Source organism: Rhipicephalus sanguineus, chromosome 8 (assembly GCF_013339695.2).
Source record: "Rhipicephalus sanguineus isolate Rsan-2018 chromosome 8, BIME_Rsan_1.4, whole genome shotgun sequence".
In the NCBI taxonomy this organism is placed as follows: domain Eukaryota; kingdom Metazoa; phylum Arthropoda; class Arachnida; order Ixodida; family Ixodidae; genus Rhipicephalus; species Rhipicephalus sanguineus.
The window spans coordinates 155,079,301-155,097,925 of record NC_051183.1 but is presented as its reverse complement, the minus strand read 5'-3'; the positions used below and the strand labels follow the sequence as shown (position 1 = coordinate 155,097,925).

The 18,625-nt window shown below is 47.2% G+C and overlaps 1 protein-coding gene across 1 annotated transcript in view; it reads right to left on the bottom strand.

Moving 5' to 3' along the window:
* LOC119402420 (staphylococcal nuclease domain-containing protein 1) overlaps nt 1-18,625 on the bottom strand; it is a 143,847-nt gene that overhangs the window by 38,130 nt on the left and 87,092 nt on the right. The window contains exon 14 of the mRNA XM_037669565.2: nt 3,882-4,078. Within this exon, the coding sequence (XP_037525493.1) occupies nt 3,882-4,078 (197 nt within the window). The remainder of the gene's footprint in view (nt 1-3,881; nt 4,079-18,625) is intronic.

Genomic DNA, 18,625 nt, shown 5'->3' with positions numbered 1-18,625 from the left:
AGCTCATCTTTGAGATCCGGATATTTTCACGTTTTCGGTCCGTGGAAGCTTCTCCTGGTCGACATACAGCTGATATGCCTTTGTTTGTAGTACTCGCAGTCACAGGCCTTGAGCACGCAAAAGGATGCAATGCAGCTATTTTCACAGTGCAAAATAACTTTCGCTTGACGTGGACATTCATAATAACAGCGGGACATCACCAGTTGCACTTCACAAGGAAACAAATATGATGCGCACAGCTCAGTTGCGCACGAAAGCATGCTATGCCATAGCTATGCAAACTCGTGCTCCATCGCCATTATGTGATGGCGATGACACTGTGTCTGACTCTTCTGACGGGAGGCTGTTGCCGACGCGGTTTGTTTCGTTTTCACGTGCAGGCACTTTTCAGAGTTAATTTATCGGGAGAAAGATGCGCGTTGGATTCAATATTTTAAAGTTAAGGATAACGACTCGCTCACACCTCATTTAAGGGGGGACATGGTGTGTGGAGATATTTTCTGCATCTTTTGACGAAACTTGATGAAAATATACATGCTTATGTAGTTTTTTCTGCTGATTTCAAATATGCAAAAAGTTTTCTTGTAGGTCAATTAATTCAGAAGATACACGAAGCTGCCACTCTATTGTTTTCGCAGACAATAGGAAAGAATGTGCTTATCAAAAACTGATTATTATTATTGCATAGCTAGATAGTGCAATTAGCAATAAGTGCAACGCTGCAAGCAGATTTCAAATCAAAGCATAATTAGCAGTTCTGCAGATGATGAAAGTTCAGTGTCTAGGCCATGGCTATGACACACAAATAAATTTAATAACTTTTAAATTTATATGTGCAGGAAATGGAAATTCTGCTCTCAGCACTTTGTAATACACAGAGTGGGCTTCATGTTAAAAAAAAATTATTGCTCTAGCTGTTCTAGATCTTGAGATATCACCTCGACAAACTAGTAAAGTGACCAAAAAGCATATTTTGAGAAAACTGAGAAAAACAAAAAAGACTCGTTATATTTACATAACTGCTCTTGAAACAGCTCAGTATGCACCAGGCATGTAGTCCTTTTGATTATTAGCCCCTGTGTGGCGCTTTTTCAGCGACCGGTGCAAGTCTTCAGTTGTTTCTCGCTTCTTGGCTGATGCTGCCGAGCGCCGTCGATCCTTTTCAGCCATGTGGCTGCGGCTTTGCCAGCTGGCGTTTAGGCTCAGCTCTTTCATAATATCTTCTGATGCCCTTTCATTGCCTGCGTTGAACTTGAGCACTGCTTCTGCCACAGCTGCCTCCACTGTGAATAGGGAAGCATGTCGCTCCTTTGGTGCCAGGGCCCAGATCATTGAATGCAGGCATTCATTGTTGTTTTGGGTTTTCCCACACTGGCATCGTTGCAACAGCTTTTTGTCTGACAAGCGCTGATAAATGGGAAGTAAGGCTTGGCAGACATGCGGAGGCAGCTTTCGACGATGTCTGGGAATGGGCTCACCCTTGGCCTTTGCCGCATTTTGTTTGCACCAGGAGTTTGGGCCAGCTGGGCAAAGAGTGTGGTTTGCCACATCATCATTGGATGTGATGTGATGATAGGTGGCCATCACTGCTGTGTGCATAGCATCAACATCACCACTGTGGGTCTTGAGAGCCCACCCATAATAACCGCTCAGCTTGGAGATCAGATCTCCTGTCAAGCGGCCCTTTCCCCCAAGACTTTCAAGGCCAGGACCTCTGTGCTTGGCAATCAAGTTGCGCAAAGCAGTGCCCATGCGCTTCTGGACATGATTGATGCAGTCCTCTTTTTCCACTGGGATATACCCATACACCTTATCTTCTTGTAGCGCAAGGTAACTGCGGCTGTCCCCGTCGCAAAGCACCGTGGTGTAGCGCAGGTTGTGCCGCTCAAGAGACCTCCTGAAGAGGATGAGGGCGGCCTCAACCTCCATTTCCCCAGCCTTCTTCTCAGTGTTTTTTTGGCACTGGTGATCTTTCTTCCACGCTACATAAGAAGGGTCACCTTCCTTTGGGCCCGACTCGCACCCGGCACAAAAGTTGCTCAAAACAACAAAGTCAAGCACCAGCCCGCTGAACAGCTCTATTACAGTGCCGACACCGATATGTGATGAATGACCGCGGGTCATCCATGTCCCATCATATGACACCGCGATGTTCCCGGTGTGGCCTATACTGAGTTCGGCGTAAAGTTCGCGAACCGACCGCGGGTGCCAACTTCGTCTTCACGTAGTGCTGCCACGTTTTTGTGTGCAGACCCCGACGGCTGATGCCCATCAACGAGAACACATCATTGAGCGCGGTCTGTCTATGCCCCGTTGCCTGCATGGCACGCGCAGCCAAAACGTTCACAGTGAAAGGTTTCATGCGTTCATCACTGCGAACACGCGGCGAGCTCCACAACGACGCAGTCTCACCACAGGTTGAACACACGAAACTCAACTTCACGGTGAGTCCGAATTCCCGGTCGTCTCGGACGATTTGAAGTTCCCCGTTGCATGCCTTGCACATAGCAAAGGCCAACAACGCGCTGTTCACTGTGTCCAAATCTATAATTGTAAACGTAGTTCTATCAGGCGGGCGAGCTGCGTCGTCGGCACCGTCACCTACGAATACGCGTTTTTGCTCCGTCGCTGCAGCGGACGACAACTCCGATAGCTTCTTTTTGGCTTTCGCTTGCTCCTCTTCCAAATCGGATCGTTGCCGATAGATCGTATCCTGACGCACGCGACCGCTGGTCGAAGGGTCGGCGGCAGACGGACCTTGCACAGGCTCCGCGACAGCCGATGCGGACGCTAGGCCTTCTTCCGTGGTAGCATCGACGACTTCGCCATCAGACGCGGAGCGTGTAGAGTCTTGGGGGTCTTGCGGTATCACGGAGCGTCTCGTGAAATTCGCGACTAGCGTCCGTCGCACCTTTTTCGCACCAAACTTGTGCCGCGTGCGGAATTTCCGTTCAGGATTTGACATTGTGAACGGATTCGTCGCTGGCACAGCTAACACTGAGGCGAAATGGCATGCGTCCATGCGCGCCTCAAAGCGCGGAGCAGACGATAGCCGTGGGACTCCACCAATAGAGAGGCAAGCTCAAGTCACGTGCACGAAGTAGCGAATAGGAGGGCGCCGTGATGCCTTTTTTTTGCCGCGCATTTTCTAAGCTGCCAATGGCTGAATCGGGCCCATTCTGGCGGGAATTTGAAGGCGAAAGACTGCTCTCTCAAATGAGAGCAAGATGGCCGCGCTGGCACACATGGGAGAGCAGGGGCGCGTTGCGGAAAATGGGTGATTTCAACGTCGATTTCGGCTCAATTTTCGCTAGGACGCGCTCTATAGAAGGTCTTTGCGGCTGAAATACTGATATTATCGGCTTGAAATTCACAGTATAAGTGCACTAGTTGCTGTAGATTTCAAAAACGCAATAAAAAAAAAACGAGTTTTTTCACGATTTTTTCGTCTCCACAACCCGTGTCCCCCCTTAACTAAGTAATGCTGCCATTAGCTGCCATTTTCAAAAATAATTTAATCTACCATCCTTGGAGAACCTCAGGGTCGTGTCATGGGCTATTGAGGCGGTCTGTTCCCCTTTTTTGGGCAAAGCTGACGGCCACTGCCAATATTTTTAGTTTTTCGATTATACGACGCCCGGATTATACGATGGTTATGCATGGTCCCCTCAAAGTCGTATAATAGGAGTTCCACTGTACATCTTGTAATAACTTCAATTTCTCTTTTCATTAATTTGTGCTCCTGTATCATCACTTCAAAAAATTCCCCTCGATTTTCGAAGTGAAAGATTTATGTGGACTACAGAGGTGACTATGAGAAGATGCATCCCGGCGTGACTCTAAACAGGTATAGGAGGAGAAAAACCACTAGGAGCACTCACGTTTCCATAGTCGATGAAGAAGATCTCGACCGATCCGCTGGACTGGACCTTCTCGACACGTGCCCTGTACCACTGCTGGTCTTCGGAGAACTTTGCAGCGCACACTTCACCCTTCTTGGGCACGTAGGCACCCGACACGGGTGGGTGCTCAGCCAACTCCTGACGCAGCAGCTTGGTCATCTCTTCCAGCTTCGGGCCTGAAAGAAGAAAGGCTCGTTATAATTAGCTTTGCCATCTTGATGTTTCAAGTTTGTTTTTGTCTGCAACAAGTTAGCTTGAAGGAGACCCTGGAATAAAGCTGTCATGTGGATCCTAGGATAACACAGAAAATATAATAGCAGACCGTGACACTCCACAACACAAGACCAAAAAGAATAACGGCAAATTCTTTTTTAAAACTCCTTCAAATAATTACAGTTAATACAAAAATATATAATAATATGCAGTAGAATCTCACTTATAAGTTCCTCACCTACGTTTTTCTGTGGACATATACAGTCGCCGACCGTTTATTGGGACGCTGAACATTCGGACATGCTCGTTTACTTGGACACCTTCGTGGCATGGAAACTCATTATACTAAAGTAATGTAAACTCACTGCCGAAAATTCAGATGCCTCACAGTGCGCCGTTCAATTTTTTGGCCTCCATCTGGCTGATCGGGTGCGACGTCGAACGCTGTGACAAGCTGTCAGCGATGTTCACAATATTTTTGCTAGGTTGCCAGCACTAAAAGATTGCACTGACTATGGCGGCGGTCATGCCAGTGTCAAAATCCAAGCAGAAATTGCAATTGCCGATCTCAAAGGCTATGTCTGTTGGCTACACATAACAGTTGCCTTTTGGCTTTAGCCAGTCAAGTATCCATTGAATGTCTACCATGGACAAGCCGCAGGCCAAGCCAAGATACCCTCAGAGACAGCTCGCTATGGCATTCGAGGGTTTGCAATGTTTGTGTTGTCAGTTGTTTCTGCGGCTAGGCCTGATCTGCTGAAATGGCTCAAACGCCACCCGTTCCATCTGCACTGTCGGGATTAACGAAGAAATGCAACAACTATAAGACACTTATGATGACTAAAAAAGCAATGAATATTCTATCAAAGAGTTCGCCAGGTGGATGGCGACCGACCTCAATCTGAAGTTACTCGGGAGTTTTTTGCCGAGGTGGACGGTAAATAGACTGTCCACCAGGTCCTCAAACCAGTGCAGTTGGGCAGTGACTTCAATGACGACGCTCTGCCCACACCACAGACATCAAATGCAGGTTTAGTGCTGGCCGTAACAATGCTATCATTCAGCTACAGCAATGATGGCGAAACACTCGCTGAAATACAGGCAGACCTGGTCGCGCGTAAGCGGGCGTTTGTGCAGACGCGCACATTGACAAATTTTCCTGGCCACTGGGCTAATGAGAGAGGCTTTTTGTCTGACGAGTACGTTTCTTCAGACTGCCAAGTACCTGCCAAGTCTGAATAAACGGTTGGTGACTGTACAGTAGACTCCCGTTAACAGTGATGGAAGCGACATTTTGCTTTTTGGAGCAGATTCTGGAGCAGGAAAAATGCTCATTTGGAGCAGCTATTTGTGTTTTCGGAGCAGATGGCAAAATATTCTAAACCACTTCTGGAGTATAAAGCACCATTAATGCGTTCCATAAATATCGATATTTGGTATTAAACATTGCACATACAATAATCACTGCAAATTGGAAGGGACAAATAATTACGCAGATGGATGGTCATTGAATACTAAGTAAGATGAGCTATATGTATAGTTAAACCAGCGTTTGCGGCATAAGTGATATAAAAGCAATAAATTTGAGCACCAAATTCACATATAACTGCCGCCAAAGCAGCAGTTTACAATCGGTACAAGATCAAAGCAATCTATTATTTTCAGATTTCACCAAAATAGCCTGCATTGAAATTTAAAAAAAAAAGCGGAATGAGCTATACACTTTGAATGCCAGTTCTTGTGGCATAAATGAGGCTTATCTGATAAAGCGATAAATGCAAACAGCCACACATGACAGTTGTCACAGCAGCAGTTAGTAATCAGTATGATATCAAACTAATCTGACAGACTTGTCAGGTATAAACATAAAGCTAAATCAGATATATATCGTGCCAGAGTACTTGTGGCATTGTCAATATGATACTATGCAGCTAGTATACAACCAGCACACTATCATACTAGGATGATAGTATACAGCTTGTTTTGGTTTCGTTTAGGCTCGCTGGATGGTCACGTGGTTAAAGTTCATTGTTTTCAGTTTCCCAGCACCATTTCGGAGCAGGTTCGGAGCAGTTCCTAACAAAAATTACAGTTTGGAGCAGCATGGAACAGCATTTCTCTTATGGAGCAGTTTGGAGCAATTGGAGCAGCACTTCCATCACTGCGTTAAGACGAACTTGAAGGGACCGCGGTCATCTGTTCGTCTTATCAGGAATTCGGCTTATCAGAAGTGCCCTCAAAAAGAGACATGCCAACATGCCAACTGCATCCAAATATGTTACTTGAAAACACTAAATGGAGTAGGCCGACAAAGGGGGAAGAAAGACAAGAAAAAACATTTATTTGGCTCATCTAGGTAAAAAATATGCCTTCAAGCAGAGCATTTACACGAATCTTACGAGCACTCGATTTCGCGTGTTCAAAAATAAAAATGCTCATGAAGATATTGCTACCACATTTTAATGATAAAACTGTAACAAGCTCCAATGTTGACGATTAGAAAAAAAAATTAAGAGACAAGCACAATTTTCCTTCAAAGAATGTAAAATTCATTGTCCTGGCAGTTCCTTTTCTTCTGTGAGCCTGTTTTGCTGGCTCTAAGATCACTTCTCGATATGCCTCGGTCGCGTGGTGTTGTCTTGAAAAAGTCATCATACGGCGAGTTGCTTAACCCATTAGCGCCCAGCGTACTTTACAAAGTACACTTCATTTTTCTGGAATAGATAATACACTATCCAATAATCAAATTCTTCTGATTAGCATTTTTGACGCTAAAGGTTGCAGCAAGACACTCCTAATCGAACATATTGACTGAGGTCAATTTTTTGTGTGCTACGAGTTGTTAAACTTGTGGAAAACGAGCGCCCGTCGAACGCATGTGACGACTACTACGTTTTCTCAATTAATTTAAGGTTTCGCATTGTACACATTGACAAAACAGATTGATTGTGCTTCAGAAAGAACAATATAATCGCGGCGAAGCGCGAGAATCAGCTGTAGTGCACAGTTTTGCTCTGAGGGCTAATCAAATGTTGGTGTACTTTTCGTAGTACACTGGGCCTTTGTGAGAGCTTACATGTGCATTGCGTTGTAGGTTGCCTCAGAGATCGAACCAGGTATTTTCTTCGGAAGAATGCTGTTTTTACGGTCATTTGAGACTCGGGAGACTGCAAGAGATGCCGGCAGAGATATACGAGAGCCTCTTGGTGAAGTAATTGTCATTCCGAAACAGGGGGGGGGGGGGCTGAGGAGGAGGGGGAAGGCGGCTGTGCGAGTGAATGCCTTCTGCCTGATGGAACGAAAGAAATCGGGAAGACTGCTTCTGTTTTGATCAGAGAAACGAGTTTCTTTTCGTAAATGGCAAAGACAATAGCATAGTTGCTATGGCGATGAATTATGACACAGTCGAGCCACTACGCTCTGTAAGCAGATGATCATCAACTCAAAAGAAAAACGTAGTGCCATCACGAAACATCGTCAGCAGCGAGACAAATATTGGCATGGGAGAGATTCACCTCCACAATCAAGCTGCGTATAACTACAGAGTTTTCATTCGTGGGAAAAAGTGATGGAAGGCCCTATTCACACAGATCATCAACATTGCTGCACTGAATGCATAGAGGATCTGCCAACCTGCTGGAGGTTAGCAGACCCTCTATGCGTCGACTGCTGTCATTCACCTGCATACTTGCAAGACACTACCTGTGCCGTGTACACAATAGAACTATCAAGAGGTCTTCCGTGTGCAGTGTGCCTGCCAGTCCCCTCCATCAATATGGGCATTTTCACAAGAAGATTGAAAAACGGTTGAAGTTCACTGTCTGCAATAAATAAAAACGATGCTTCGAAAACTATGGTGCAACGCTTTGCATGATGAGTCGCTGCTTCGACAAGTTGCATGTGCCAAAACAAGTTTGGTATTAGTATCGCAAGGGCCAACCATGCTTGCTATTCTTGTGCCGAGCCAGCTTGCATTGCTATCGCAAGAGCCCAGCGTACTTTCTAAAGTACAGTATCATAACTTCTGAAGGAATAGATGTAACTCTATGAAAATTGCCAGATGTTGTTGTCTACTGTAGTTAGATAAGTACGCCAAATTTCAAATAAATTCAACGAATAGTTTTTTCTTGGGCCTTAATGGGTTAAGAAAGTCTGCAAGGTTTTCTTCGAGGTCCGGATATTTTCCCGTTTTCGGCCCGTAGTAACTTTTCCTGATCGACGTGCAGCTGAAGATATCCCATCGGGCTACTCACGGTCACAAGCCTTGAAAAAGACACGACGTAGCTATATTCACTGTGCAAAATAGCCTTCCTTTGTCGTGCGCTTCAATAATCAAAATAGATCATCACAATTTGCACTTCACTGGGAACAGATACAACGTGCACAGGTCCTACGCGAATTGACCACAAAATACATGTGCTCAGCCGCCATTGTGTGATGGTGATGACAATGCACCTGACCGATTGTAATGCACAGACCATTTTTGTTCCTGTTGTCGCTTTCTTTTTCTTTTTTCCCACTCCCCTTGCGCTTTTGTGTTCTTCCGTTCTCCTTTGTACTCCAGCTGGGAAACCCAAGAACGGGGGGAATACAAAAGGACGCAATGGCTTGGGGGTCCAAGTTGTAAATCCCCTACTCCTTTTGTTGCTTTCATGCTGATAAAGCCCACATCTACCCCACCCACAGGCTGGGGGTGAGAGGGGATACCGGCGTTATCCGCTGACCGTTCTTCTTCATTTATCTCGCGCCCTCCACATCGCGATTTGCTTCGAGTCTTTGCTCCAGGAAGCACTCTTTTTTGCTTTTTCTCGGTCGCCTGAATGCTCCACCAAGACTGCAGTGTTCGTTTCACAGAATCGCTAGAGTTGTCGATCACCACGAAAGTTCGTCTTAACAGAAGAGTACAGTTGGGCGGTTCGTCTTAAGCGAATTTTTTTTGCATTGAGTCCATGGGAAACCAAACAAATGGTCTCGTGTTGTTCAGTATAAGCAAGAATTCGTCATAACTGAGTTCGTCTTAAGGGGGGACACTGCTCTTAAAATTTTTTTCTCATTTCTTGATCGATTTTGATGATACTTGGTGAGTTTATGCATATTTGTGCGCTGATTTCAAATATGCAATTATTTTTCTAGTATATCCGGTAGTTTTTAAAATACAATATATTTCATGTGCCTTTTGGGGAGGAAGATTTTTTTTTAACAGCGAGAGTTACAAAGTAAATCAGCATATCGCAATAACCTGTAATCAGAACTGAGTGCAATGAAACAAAAACTGATGTTCTAAGCCCATTAGAACAAAAGTTATGGTATGTTGAACATTCGCGAAGGAAATTGCAGCTTGAAATTGACGCACTCGTGAATGTTCAACATACTGTAACTTTTGTTCTAATGGGCTTAGAACATCTATTTTTGTTTCGTTGCACTCAGTTCTGATTACAGGTTATTGTGATATGCTGATTTACTTTGTAACTCTTAGTTGAAAAAAAATCTGCCTCCCCAAAAATTACATGAAATATTTTGTATTTTAGGAACTACTGGCTATACTAAAAAAGTAATTGCATATTTGAAATCAGCGCACAAATATACATAAACTCACTAAGTATCATCAAGATCGATCAAGAAATGAGAAAAAAATTTTAAGAGCAGTGTACCCCCCTTAACGGGAGTTCACTGTAGTGTTTCTGTTCAAGTACAGTGGAACCTTGTTAATACGTACCTGCCGGGAACGCCGCATAACTACACACTAAATGGTAGTACGCATTAACACCAAGTAAAAATTTGCATCTCCTCGCGTACGCCATCGCCGCCAGCAAAGAAATATATACAGTGCCACAACAAATATTGCTTAACTACCCACTGCAAAGCCTTTTCTTTGTTTTTGCCAAAGTGGATAAAAGATTGTGGCAATCTCGCACGCCCGTCCGGTAGTGCCGATAGCGCGCGGTGGCGACGCCAAGGAGCATTTCGGAACTATTACAGGGTCCGGTATACGCAGTGACCGACATAGTGACGGAACGGACAGTGTCGGCTATATGTGTGTGCGTCTGTACTGCGATCTGCTACTAAACGAAAACTGACACAGTTTCAGTGAAACATGGTACGGCTGCGTGGAGCCGATCGTCTCCTGGCTAGTTGCGTGCAGCGCATGGCCTTCTCGGCTCACGCCGTCACTGCCGGGCCGCTTGCTGCACTGCACGCGCACATTCGTTGTGGGAGTGTTCCTCGTACCCACTTCGCTCCAGACCGTGCACAGATGCGGCGAGTAGCTTGTTCAGTTAACACGGCGATGACGAATTTCCTGCAGGCGATGCGCATTCTGCGACGCTCTAGCGGTGCTGGCAGCGGACAGGAGCGCGTTTGGTTGGTCGCCCAATAAAAGCGTGCAGCATGGTTACAACAGCGCTACACTTGCTGTACGGTACGTGTGCATTTAGCGTGATAGCGTCAATGCAAAGTGGTTTCTCGTCACCCGCAACCAGCAACGTTCAACTCCGCAACAGCGAGCTGCTTTCGTTTCTCCAAAGCGGCGCGCGCTTGAATACGGCCTCGCACATCGAGGCGGCAGCGCGTTCAGGTTGTTGCCTATTAAAAGCGTGCAGTAGGCTTAAAGTAGAGCTGCGCCGCGCGCGTGCCCGAGCAGATATCTGAAGAAACTTATTGTGATAAGGTTGTCGGCGATAAGTCATGCTAGCGCGTTCGTCGGCAGCTGCCACCTTACCTTTGTTCTTTCCTGGTGCTTACTCGCAAAAGTGTCGTCGCAATCGCGCGGAAGTCGGAATCAGCGATCGACCTATCTACGCACTTCTCGAAGGCGGAAAACCTTTGGCGGCACATTGGGGGGTCGGGAAGTTCAGCGGCGCAGTAAAATTTTATGGCCCAAGAAGTTATCGCGGTACGCAGGGTACGCACTAACCAGTAGGCGTAGGACGAAGCACTACGGCTTAAGCAGTCAGCGAATGCATTAGGCTCTATGAGACTCTGTCGGGGATTCATTGCAACTACGTTTTAACCGCTAGTACGCTTAAAGCGGGTACGTATTAACAGGGTTTGTAATACCCAGCTACTGTTTCTTTTTTTTCTCAGTTCCGTGGGAAACATACTAGAGGGGCCCTACTGCATCTACTCATGCAACCATTGCACTTATTTTTCCCAAGGCAGAGCTGTGGGTGCAAACACTATGTGGATTAGGACTACCGAAAAAAGATTATGAACTACTGAGAATTCAAACAAGTGGCAGGATGGAAGTCATACAATGGCTACCATGACTATAAACAAAGAATCATGATGTACAAGGACTACCTCTGTATCACTATGCATGACATGAACTCCTCCATGGAAAGACTGATGCGTATGCCCAGGATCACAGAAATTGCTCGATTGCAGCTTCACACACCACACCAACAGGCAGATCACACCACATGTCACACACCCAGTGAGCTACAGTGCTCAGACACCTGCTTCACTTGGTAATCGACTAACTTAAAGGCCAACTCCGGTGATTTTTCGAGGTCGATGGATCTCAATGAAATTCGCTGGGTACCTTCCCTTGCACGTTTCCGCCATTTATGCCAAATTACAGGCTTCAGACATGCGCAGATTGTTTGCAAATGAATTTTAAAGATTGTCTGCAAACGCCCTCGTGGCTTCCCGCAATTATTGGCAACATTTCGTCTGTGATGTCAGTATTGGGAAGGCGGCGGAAGTGACGCAGCCGCTTCGGCCGCTACAGCGAGTGTCTGCTGTGCACAAGGCGACAGACAGCGTTGGTTTGGCCGGCGCTTCGCTGGTCGTCCCGGCTGTCACAGTTTTCATACTCCGCGCCGGCGTGACCAGCATGCCTTGCACGACTTCCGGTTCGTTCGTAACAACGTCTACATCATAAATAGACAGCACACTTGGTTGGGTTTCGGTGTTGTGCTTTTTTTCTTATTTAAAATTATTCTCCAATTTGCCGAGTATTTCTGCTATCGGGCTCGTAATAGGAGTGTCTCAGAAACATAAAAGCACCATTACTTTGACATGGCCAAAGAATCGCCGGAGTTGGCCTTTAAACTAACGGCTCATTTTTAAAATCGAATTAGCGAAACTTTAAGGGGGGACGCGGGGATCAAATCGCGAAAAATGGCAAAAAAATCGGTTTTCTGAAAATCACATTTTCAGTTTCTGTAGCCATTTTTCTATCAGATTCCAAAATATCCTCACGGAAAACGACGTAGAAGTGCTTTAAAAACTTGTTACGCCTGCCAAGGTGGCAAAAATTATTGCGGAAATCGCAAAAAAAACACTGATTTTCAAAAAATCATAACTCTGCAACGACGCCACCGGACGCCGATATTTTGGTCTCGTCGGAAAGGGCATTTCGCAGTCTTCAAATTCCCCGCCTCAGCTGGCTCCTCCCTTCAAAAACAAGCGCACAAAAAGCAAATGTCCAAAGGTCGTGTTGAGGGCTCCGATTGGCCGCATCCGCCATGTTGCCCCAGCGCGGCTCGCCATTGGTCCTATGCACGCTTCGGGAGATCGTCGGCTGCTGCTGTGCTGCTTGCGCATCGCGAGGTCACGGCTGTGGAAAGTAGCGGTCTTTGTGACACGTTCGCTTTCATTCTGTGTTCACTGCTCGACGATCACGTGGAATATAACTACGTTTCAGTTTGGAGCTGCAAGCGGAAGCTCGATCAGATTACGATGGCGCGCCGCGCTCGTAGCGAACATCGTAAGCGCGCGTCTCGGACAGACCCTTTAGCGTTGACTCGTCGGATCAGCGGTTGGAGGTTTTGCTTATCAACACTTCGGACGTCGTGACGAAGATAATCGCGGGACGACTCCTTGTACTCGCGACCACGCATTACGTACTTTGAAACAAACATCGGGCACCGCGGCCGGCGCGTCTACTTCTCGGAGTCGTCGCTAGGCTTAACTCCGCTCACGGCGCCGGCGTGCGAGACGAACCTCGAACTTTGCGGGCAAGAACAACGCGTTAGCGGACCTGCGGCAGTGTGCTTCTTCGTAAGCAATGAAGCACATCGCCCGCAGGCTCCTCGAAACCGCGGATGGTCATTTTACGCATCGGCAGCAGACCCCACAGCCAAGCTCGTCGTGCAGCGGCCGCGCGTCGGCGTCCCGAAATGCGAGACCAAACACGTTGCGCACCGTTTTTTTTTTCGTCGCCGCACCTAGGAATATTGCGCATCATCACCGAATGCCGCCACCCAGCACATCGCGTGCCGACTTCCCGGACTCCGCGGCCGAGCACTTGGAGGTGAAATAAAGCACTGTTCATGCAATTTAGGCACGCTTGGAGCCGTGCGTGGTATCACCGCAAGCTCTCGTGAATCATCTGGAAAAATAGAAGCCTCGCAGATAACCGTGTTCACAATCGGGTGAATGATGAAGCACATCACAGTCAAGATTTACAAGTGAGCTTGAGTGAAGCAGGGAGATGAATTTACATCTGCCCAATTCGCGTCTTGAATAAACTGCTAAGGAATTTCTATTCCACCAATGTCGTGGCCGTAACTGCCCGTTATTTAGGAGGAAGGGATAGGCTGTCATGATGAGAGCCACTCTTAGTATCCTATAAAAATTATTCAATGATCAATTGCAATGAAGACTTAATTATGTTAGTGATAGCATCAATACAAGAAAGCTCGCAAAGCATCACATTATATGGCATAATCACATCACAATATCTTCATAACGTTAAGCGCAGTACTGATTTGACGAGGACGGGACAGGGAGTGACACACACACAAGCGCTAACTTTCAACAATGATTTATTGTGAGCTGGATAACTGCATAAATACATGAAAATTGCGGACATCAGGCATGCGCAAATGTGAAGGATCTAGGAATGACAATTCTTTTCTGGACAATGATAATGAAGGTGCGCTGACGACAAGCTCCCCCTTTCGTGTGGGAAATTCTACGTGGGGCAGACGGGGCGCTGCCTTAACGACAGGCTTAGAGAACACAAAAACAATGTAAAAAAGGGTGGCGATGGTTTGTTAACCGCGCATTGCAGCACGTGTGGGTGTTCGCCTGCTTTTCATGAGTGCTCTGTCGTACGCACGCACAAGGATGAGACCACGCGGTTGATAGTTGAATCAGCCACCATACACGAGTTAGGCCAAGAATGTGTCAGCGCACATTCATTATCATTGTCCAGAAAAGAATTGTCATTCCTAGATCCTTCACATTTGCGCATGCCTGATGTCCGCAATTTTCATGTATTTATGCAGTGATCCAGCTCACAATAAATCATTGTTGAAAGTTAGCGCTTGTGTGTGTGTCCCTCCCTGTCCCGTCCTCGTCAAATCAGTACTGCGCTTAACGTTATGCATATGTCGCACCAACAAGGCCAAGGATCCACCCTTGCACAATACAGTATAGACCGCTTATAACTTAAGTCGCCGGAGTCACGAATATCCGCACTACAGTCGACGTCCGATTTCCCGGACCCTCAAGGGACCGCGATAACGTCCGGAAAAACGAATGCACGTGAAAACGCACCTTTTTGGTAGGTATTTTTCGCTGACGGAGAGGGTCACAGCCGGAATACAAGATTCCCATTGCAATTCAGCCAATGCATCGTTTAGGTGGCTTTGAAAAGAGCCGTTTATAAAAAAAAATACGACGTGGCCGGCACTACCTCATAGGTCAGCACTTGGGCGCAAAGAAGTCGCTTATTTTCTTTTGCACGGTCCGCTTGCCCGCGATTATGTCTGCCTAAATTTCAGTCAACGTCATGTTGCCGCTGTACGCCAATGACAGTGTCATCAGTGCTCGCGTCAACTCCGTGTTCGTTGGCTGTGTAGGAGCTGGCTCTTCGTTCTCAGTGTCGGAGTCATCGGAATCCTCCGTAACTTGATGAATGATTTCGTCATCGGTCAACTCCGCACATAGCTCGAGGTCTTTGTTAGCGTCGGCGAAGCCCTCAAGGGTTATCTCGGCTGGAATCAACACGCCACCAGCGCGCAGATCGTCGAAGGCAACGTCCGCAGATGGCAGTTCGTCATCGTGAGCCTACGAGGTGGCTTTGTGCGCTTCGAAGGCGCGGACGAAGACTAAGGAGCAGTCGCTGCCATTGCTGTAAACGGCGAATCCGCTCGACGAAAAGCGCAGCACGAAACAGCTAGGAACTCTGTGGATGCTGGAGGTCGGGAAACGTGATCACTGAAGGTAGCGCGCAGCAGCAAACGATCAACCGCAGACACGACCGCAGAGCTGACACAGCTGACAAAACAACACGTGAACGAACACAGTGAGGTTTGGCTTGGCTAAGCTACGGCTGGCAACGGATTGACACGTGCGGTTTCGAGGTTACGGCAGCCGCGGCGCGGTGCGGCGTTGCTGCTGATGCGAGTATGGTGGGTTCAAGGATATGAAAATGAAAACAACCAAAATGGCGGCGTCGGTGGTGACTTTGGGTTGGCGGTTAACAGTAAAAAGTCCGGGAAATCGGATGGCGAAGGCTATAAGCGTCCAAAATTTCGGACTTTTTAATACATTGACTCTACGGGGAACTTGACGGTGCCACAGATGAGTCCGGGAAATCAGGCATGTCCGGAATTTCGGGCGTCCGGGAAATCGGACGTCGACTGTATAAGCGGTACCGCACTATAACCAAAACAACCTTCTACAAAGGCTGCACTTGCGCAAAACGTGTTGAGCATGTAGCCTCGCGTGTCCGATAATCGACATATGCGATTTGGGGCGCTTACAACCACTTAAATCTCCGAATGTTCAAAAATTAACCGCCAAAGACACGCATTGCCAACGAAATGAACACGGGGGGAAAAAGCAAAGAAAACAAAGTGCCTTCGCGGAAATTCGCCCACTACGTTTCAGGCCACCTCGAGGTATGTGCATTACACAGAAACCATGTCGAATCGCGACCGAAATTTCATGTGCTGAGCGGTACCGATCGTTCGATTTCACGGGCGCGCACGCGATGTCCAAGACATTGCAATCGAATCTGGAACCACCATTCGAGAGTTGCATGTGCCAACCATGCCCTCGTTTTCATTAACGATGTAATTCTCTTCCCTTCAAGTGCAGCCATCGCAAAAAGTTTCGTTGATTCCGCACAAAACCGCAACTTTCATCGCCCGCGACCGCTACCGAAAAGCAACCAACGCTGATTAGGCCTAGCGAGCGGTTCAGCATGGTGTCGTGGGAAGTTTCTCCAAGACAACATGAAGATCGGACGTTGAAAAGATCGCACTCAAGCACTAACCCAAGAACAGCACGCATGATACGAAGTTTGTGCGGTTTATGTTCGCGGCTGGGAGATCAACGGCGACAAAAGCCCGCCAAGCTCGTTTAAGTCCGCGCACTGGCAGAAAAGGCGAAAGCTCGCGTCATGAAGCTGCAAAACTTTTCAATTTGCGGACGAGGTAGCAAACGCGATATCTGTAGCAAGTGTGATAACGACGACGCTTTTCCCGACAGGAAACTTACTTTAAAGCACACTTGATGAGGACGCGATCGTACGTTCCACACGTAACGCGCTGCCGGCAAGCGGCCGCGGAGCCTTGCCGCCGCCGGTGCAAAGGCTACTCCGTCGCCTAGGCAACCACCATCCTTCCCCACTCGGCGAGCCCGCACAGCGCTGCCGCGGTCTTTTTCCTCCCTCCGCCCCTCGTTCGTTCACTGTGCGTGCCCTCGCCCTTCGTAACGACCTCGTCGCTCCCACCCCAGCGGCGTACCTCCTTTGTGAACCGCACTCGCTACCGCGTTTGTCAGAAATATTTTCTCGCAACCACATTATAAACGGTATTTCATCTTGGGGGACTGCATAATAAGCGGTATGCGTATACATGCGGTTCTATGGGAGGGTAAATGGGAGTCGAAAAAGACCGCATTATAACCGGTCCTGCACTATATGCGGTTACGTTATAAGTGGTCTGCACTGTATCTTGTTTTCTGTCATGTTTATTACACCACTTCATAACTTGCTTTAAAATCCATGCTATGTGCCAAAGGATACCTCCAGTTACGCTGCAGGATAATTTTAGAACTGCATATGTGCTCAAAACTTTCAAACGTCGTTTTCTCAAAATGAATTTTTTGGCTAGAGAGGCTGCTTATCCCAGCCATATCTCTGAAACCACTCATCGGATTTCCTTAAGTCTTTTTTTATTATGTACATGAATAAATTTCTGAGGGGGAGACAAGCCCATTTTTTCAATATATTGTGTCTGTTGTTTATTATATTTAATGAAAACTTGATAATATCCTAATCACCAACACTAAATTCGATGGTCTGCTAAAACTTTTCACCAAGGAAATTCAAAAAAAGGGCTGTCTCCCCCTAAAGTATCAATCTGGGAATCATCACAGTTAATTTCACAGTTCCAGCACCTTTTGAAAGTTCTCCAGGCCTGGGATAAGAGAACCATGTGCACTATTTTTATTTACTTTATTTACAGGTTCTGCGGGCCTATACTTAGGCCCAAGCAGGAGGGGCAACAACAACAAAAAAAGTACAATGTCACAGCACTTAGACAACTTATAGTGCACTTGCACAACAGTGTTACGGCACAACAAGAAAAAGTCGGCTGTATGTCAGTGGGCACGGCGAAGCGGCTGGAAAGATGCCGCTAACGAAACGCTTCTTTTTCGCTGTACAGGCCGTGTTTTTCATGCTCGCCGGGCCCCGGCGAGCATGAAAAACACGGCCTGTACAGCGATTCTGACATACAGCCGTAACTTGAGAACCAGTGAACATAACTTCAGGAAATTTTGTAGTTCTTCTAATGCTTTTGCTATGAGTCTGTCCTGAAAATTTCATTAAGATATCTCGGTAAACAAAAAAGTTGGTATCTGATGGTAGCCTCCCCCCTTAAGCTCATAAAAGCGCATGGGCGCTCGCCGAGAAATACAGTGAAACCTCGTTAATATGTACCTGCCGGGAACGCGGCATAACTACGCACTAAACGGTAGTACGCATTAAACACCAAGTACAAATTTGCATCTCCTAGCGTACGCCATCGCCGTCAGCAAATATTGCCTAAAGTACCCATCGCAAAGCCTTTTCTTTCTTTATGCCAAAGTGGAGAAAAGATCCTGGCACACTCGCACGGCCGCCCGACAGCGCGTAGTGGCGACGCCGAAGAGCATTTCGAAACTATTGCAGGGTCCGGGATACGCGGTCAACGCAGTGACCGACATAGCGACAGAACGGACAGTGTCTGCTTTCCGCGGTATATGTGCGTGCATCTAACCGCGATCTGCTACTGAACGAAAACTGACACAGTTCCAGTGAAACGTGGTACGGCCGCGTGGAGCCGATCGCCTCCCGGCTAGTTGTGTGCAGCGCGTCGCCTACTCGGCTCACGCCGTCACTACCGGGCCGCTTGCTGTGCCGCACGCGCGCATTTATCGTGGGAATCTTGTTCGTACCTACTTCGCTCCAGATCGTGCACAGATGCGGCGAGTAGCTTGTTTGGTTAAGGGGGGACGCGCCTTTCGTATCGCGAAAAATGGCATAAAATCGGTTTTTTTGAAAATCG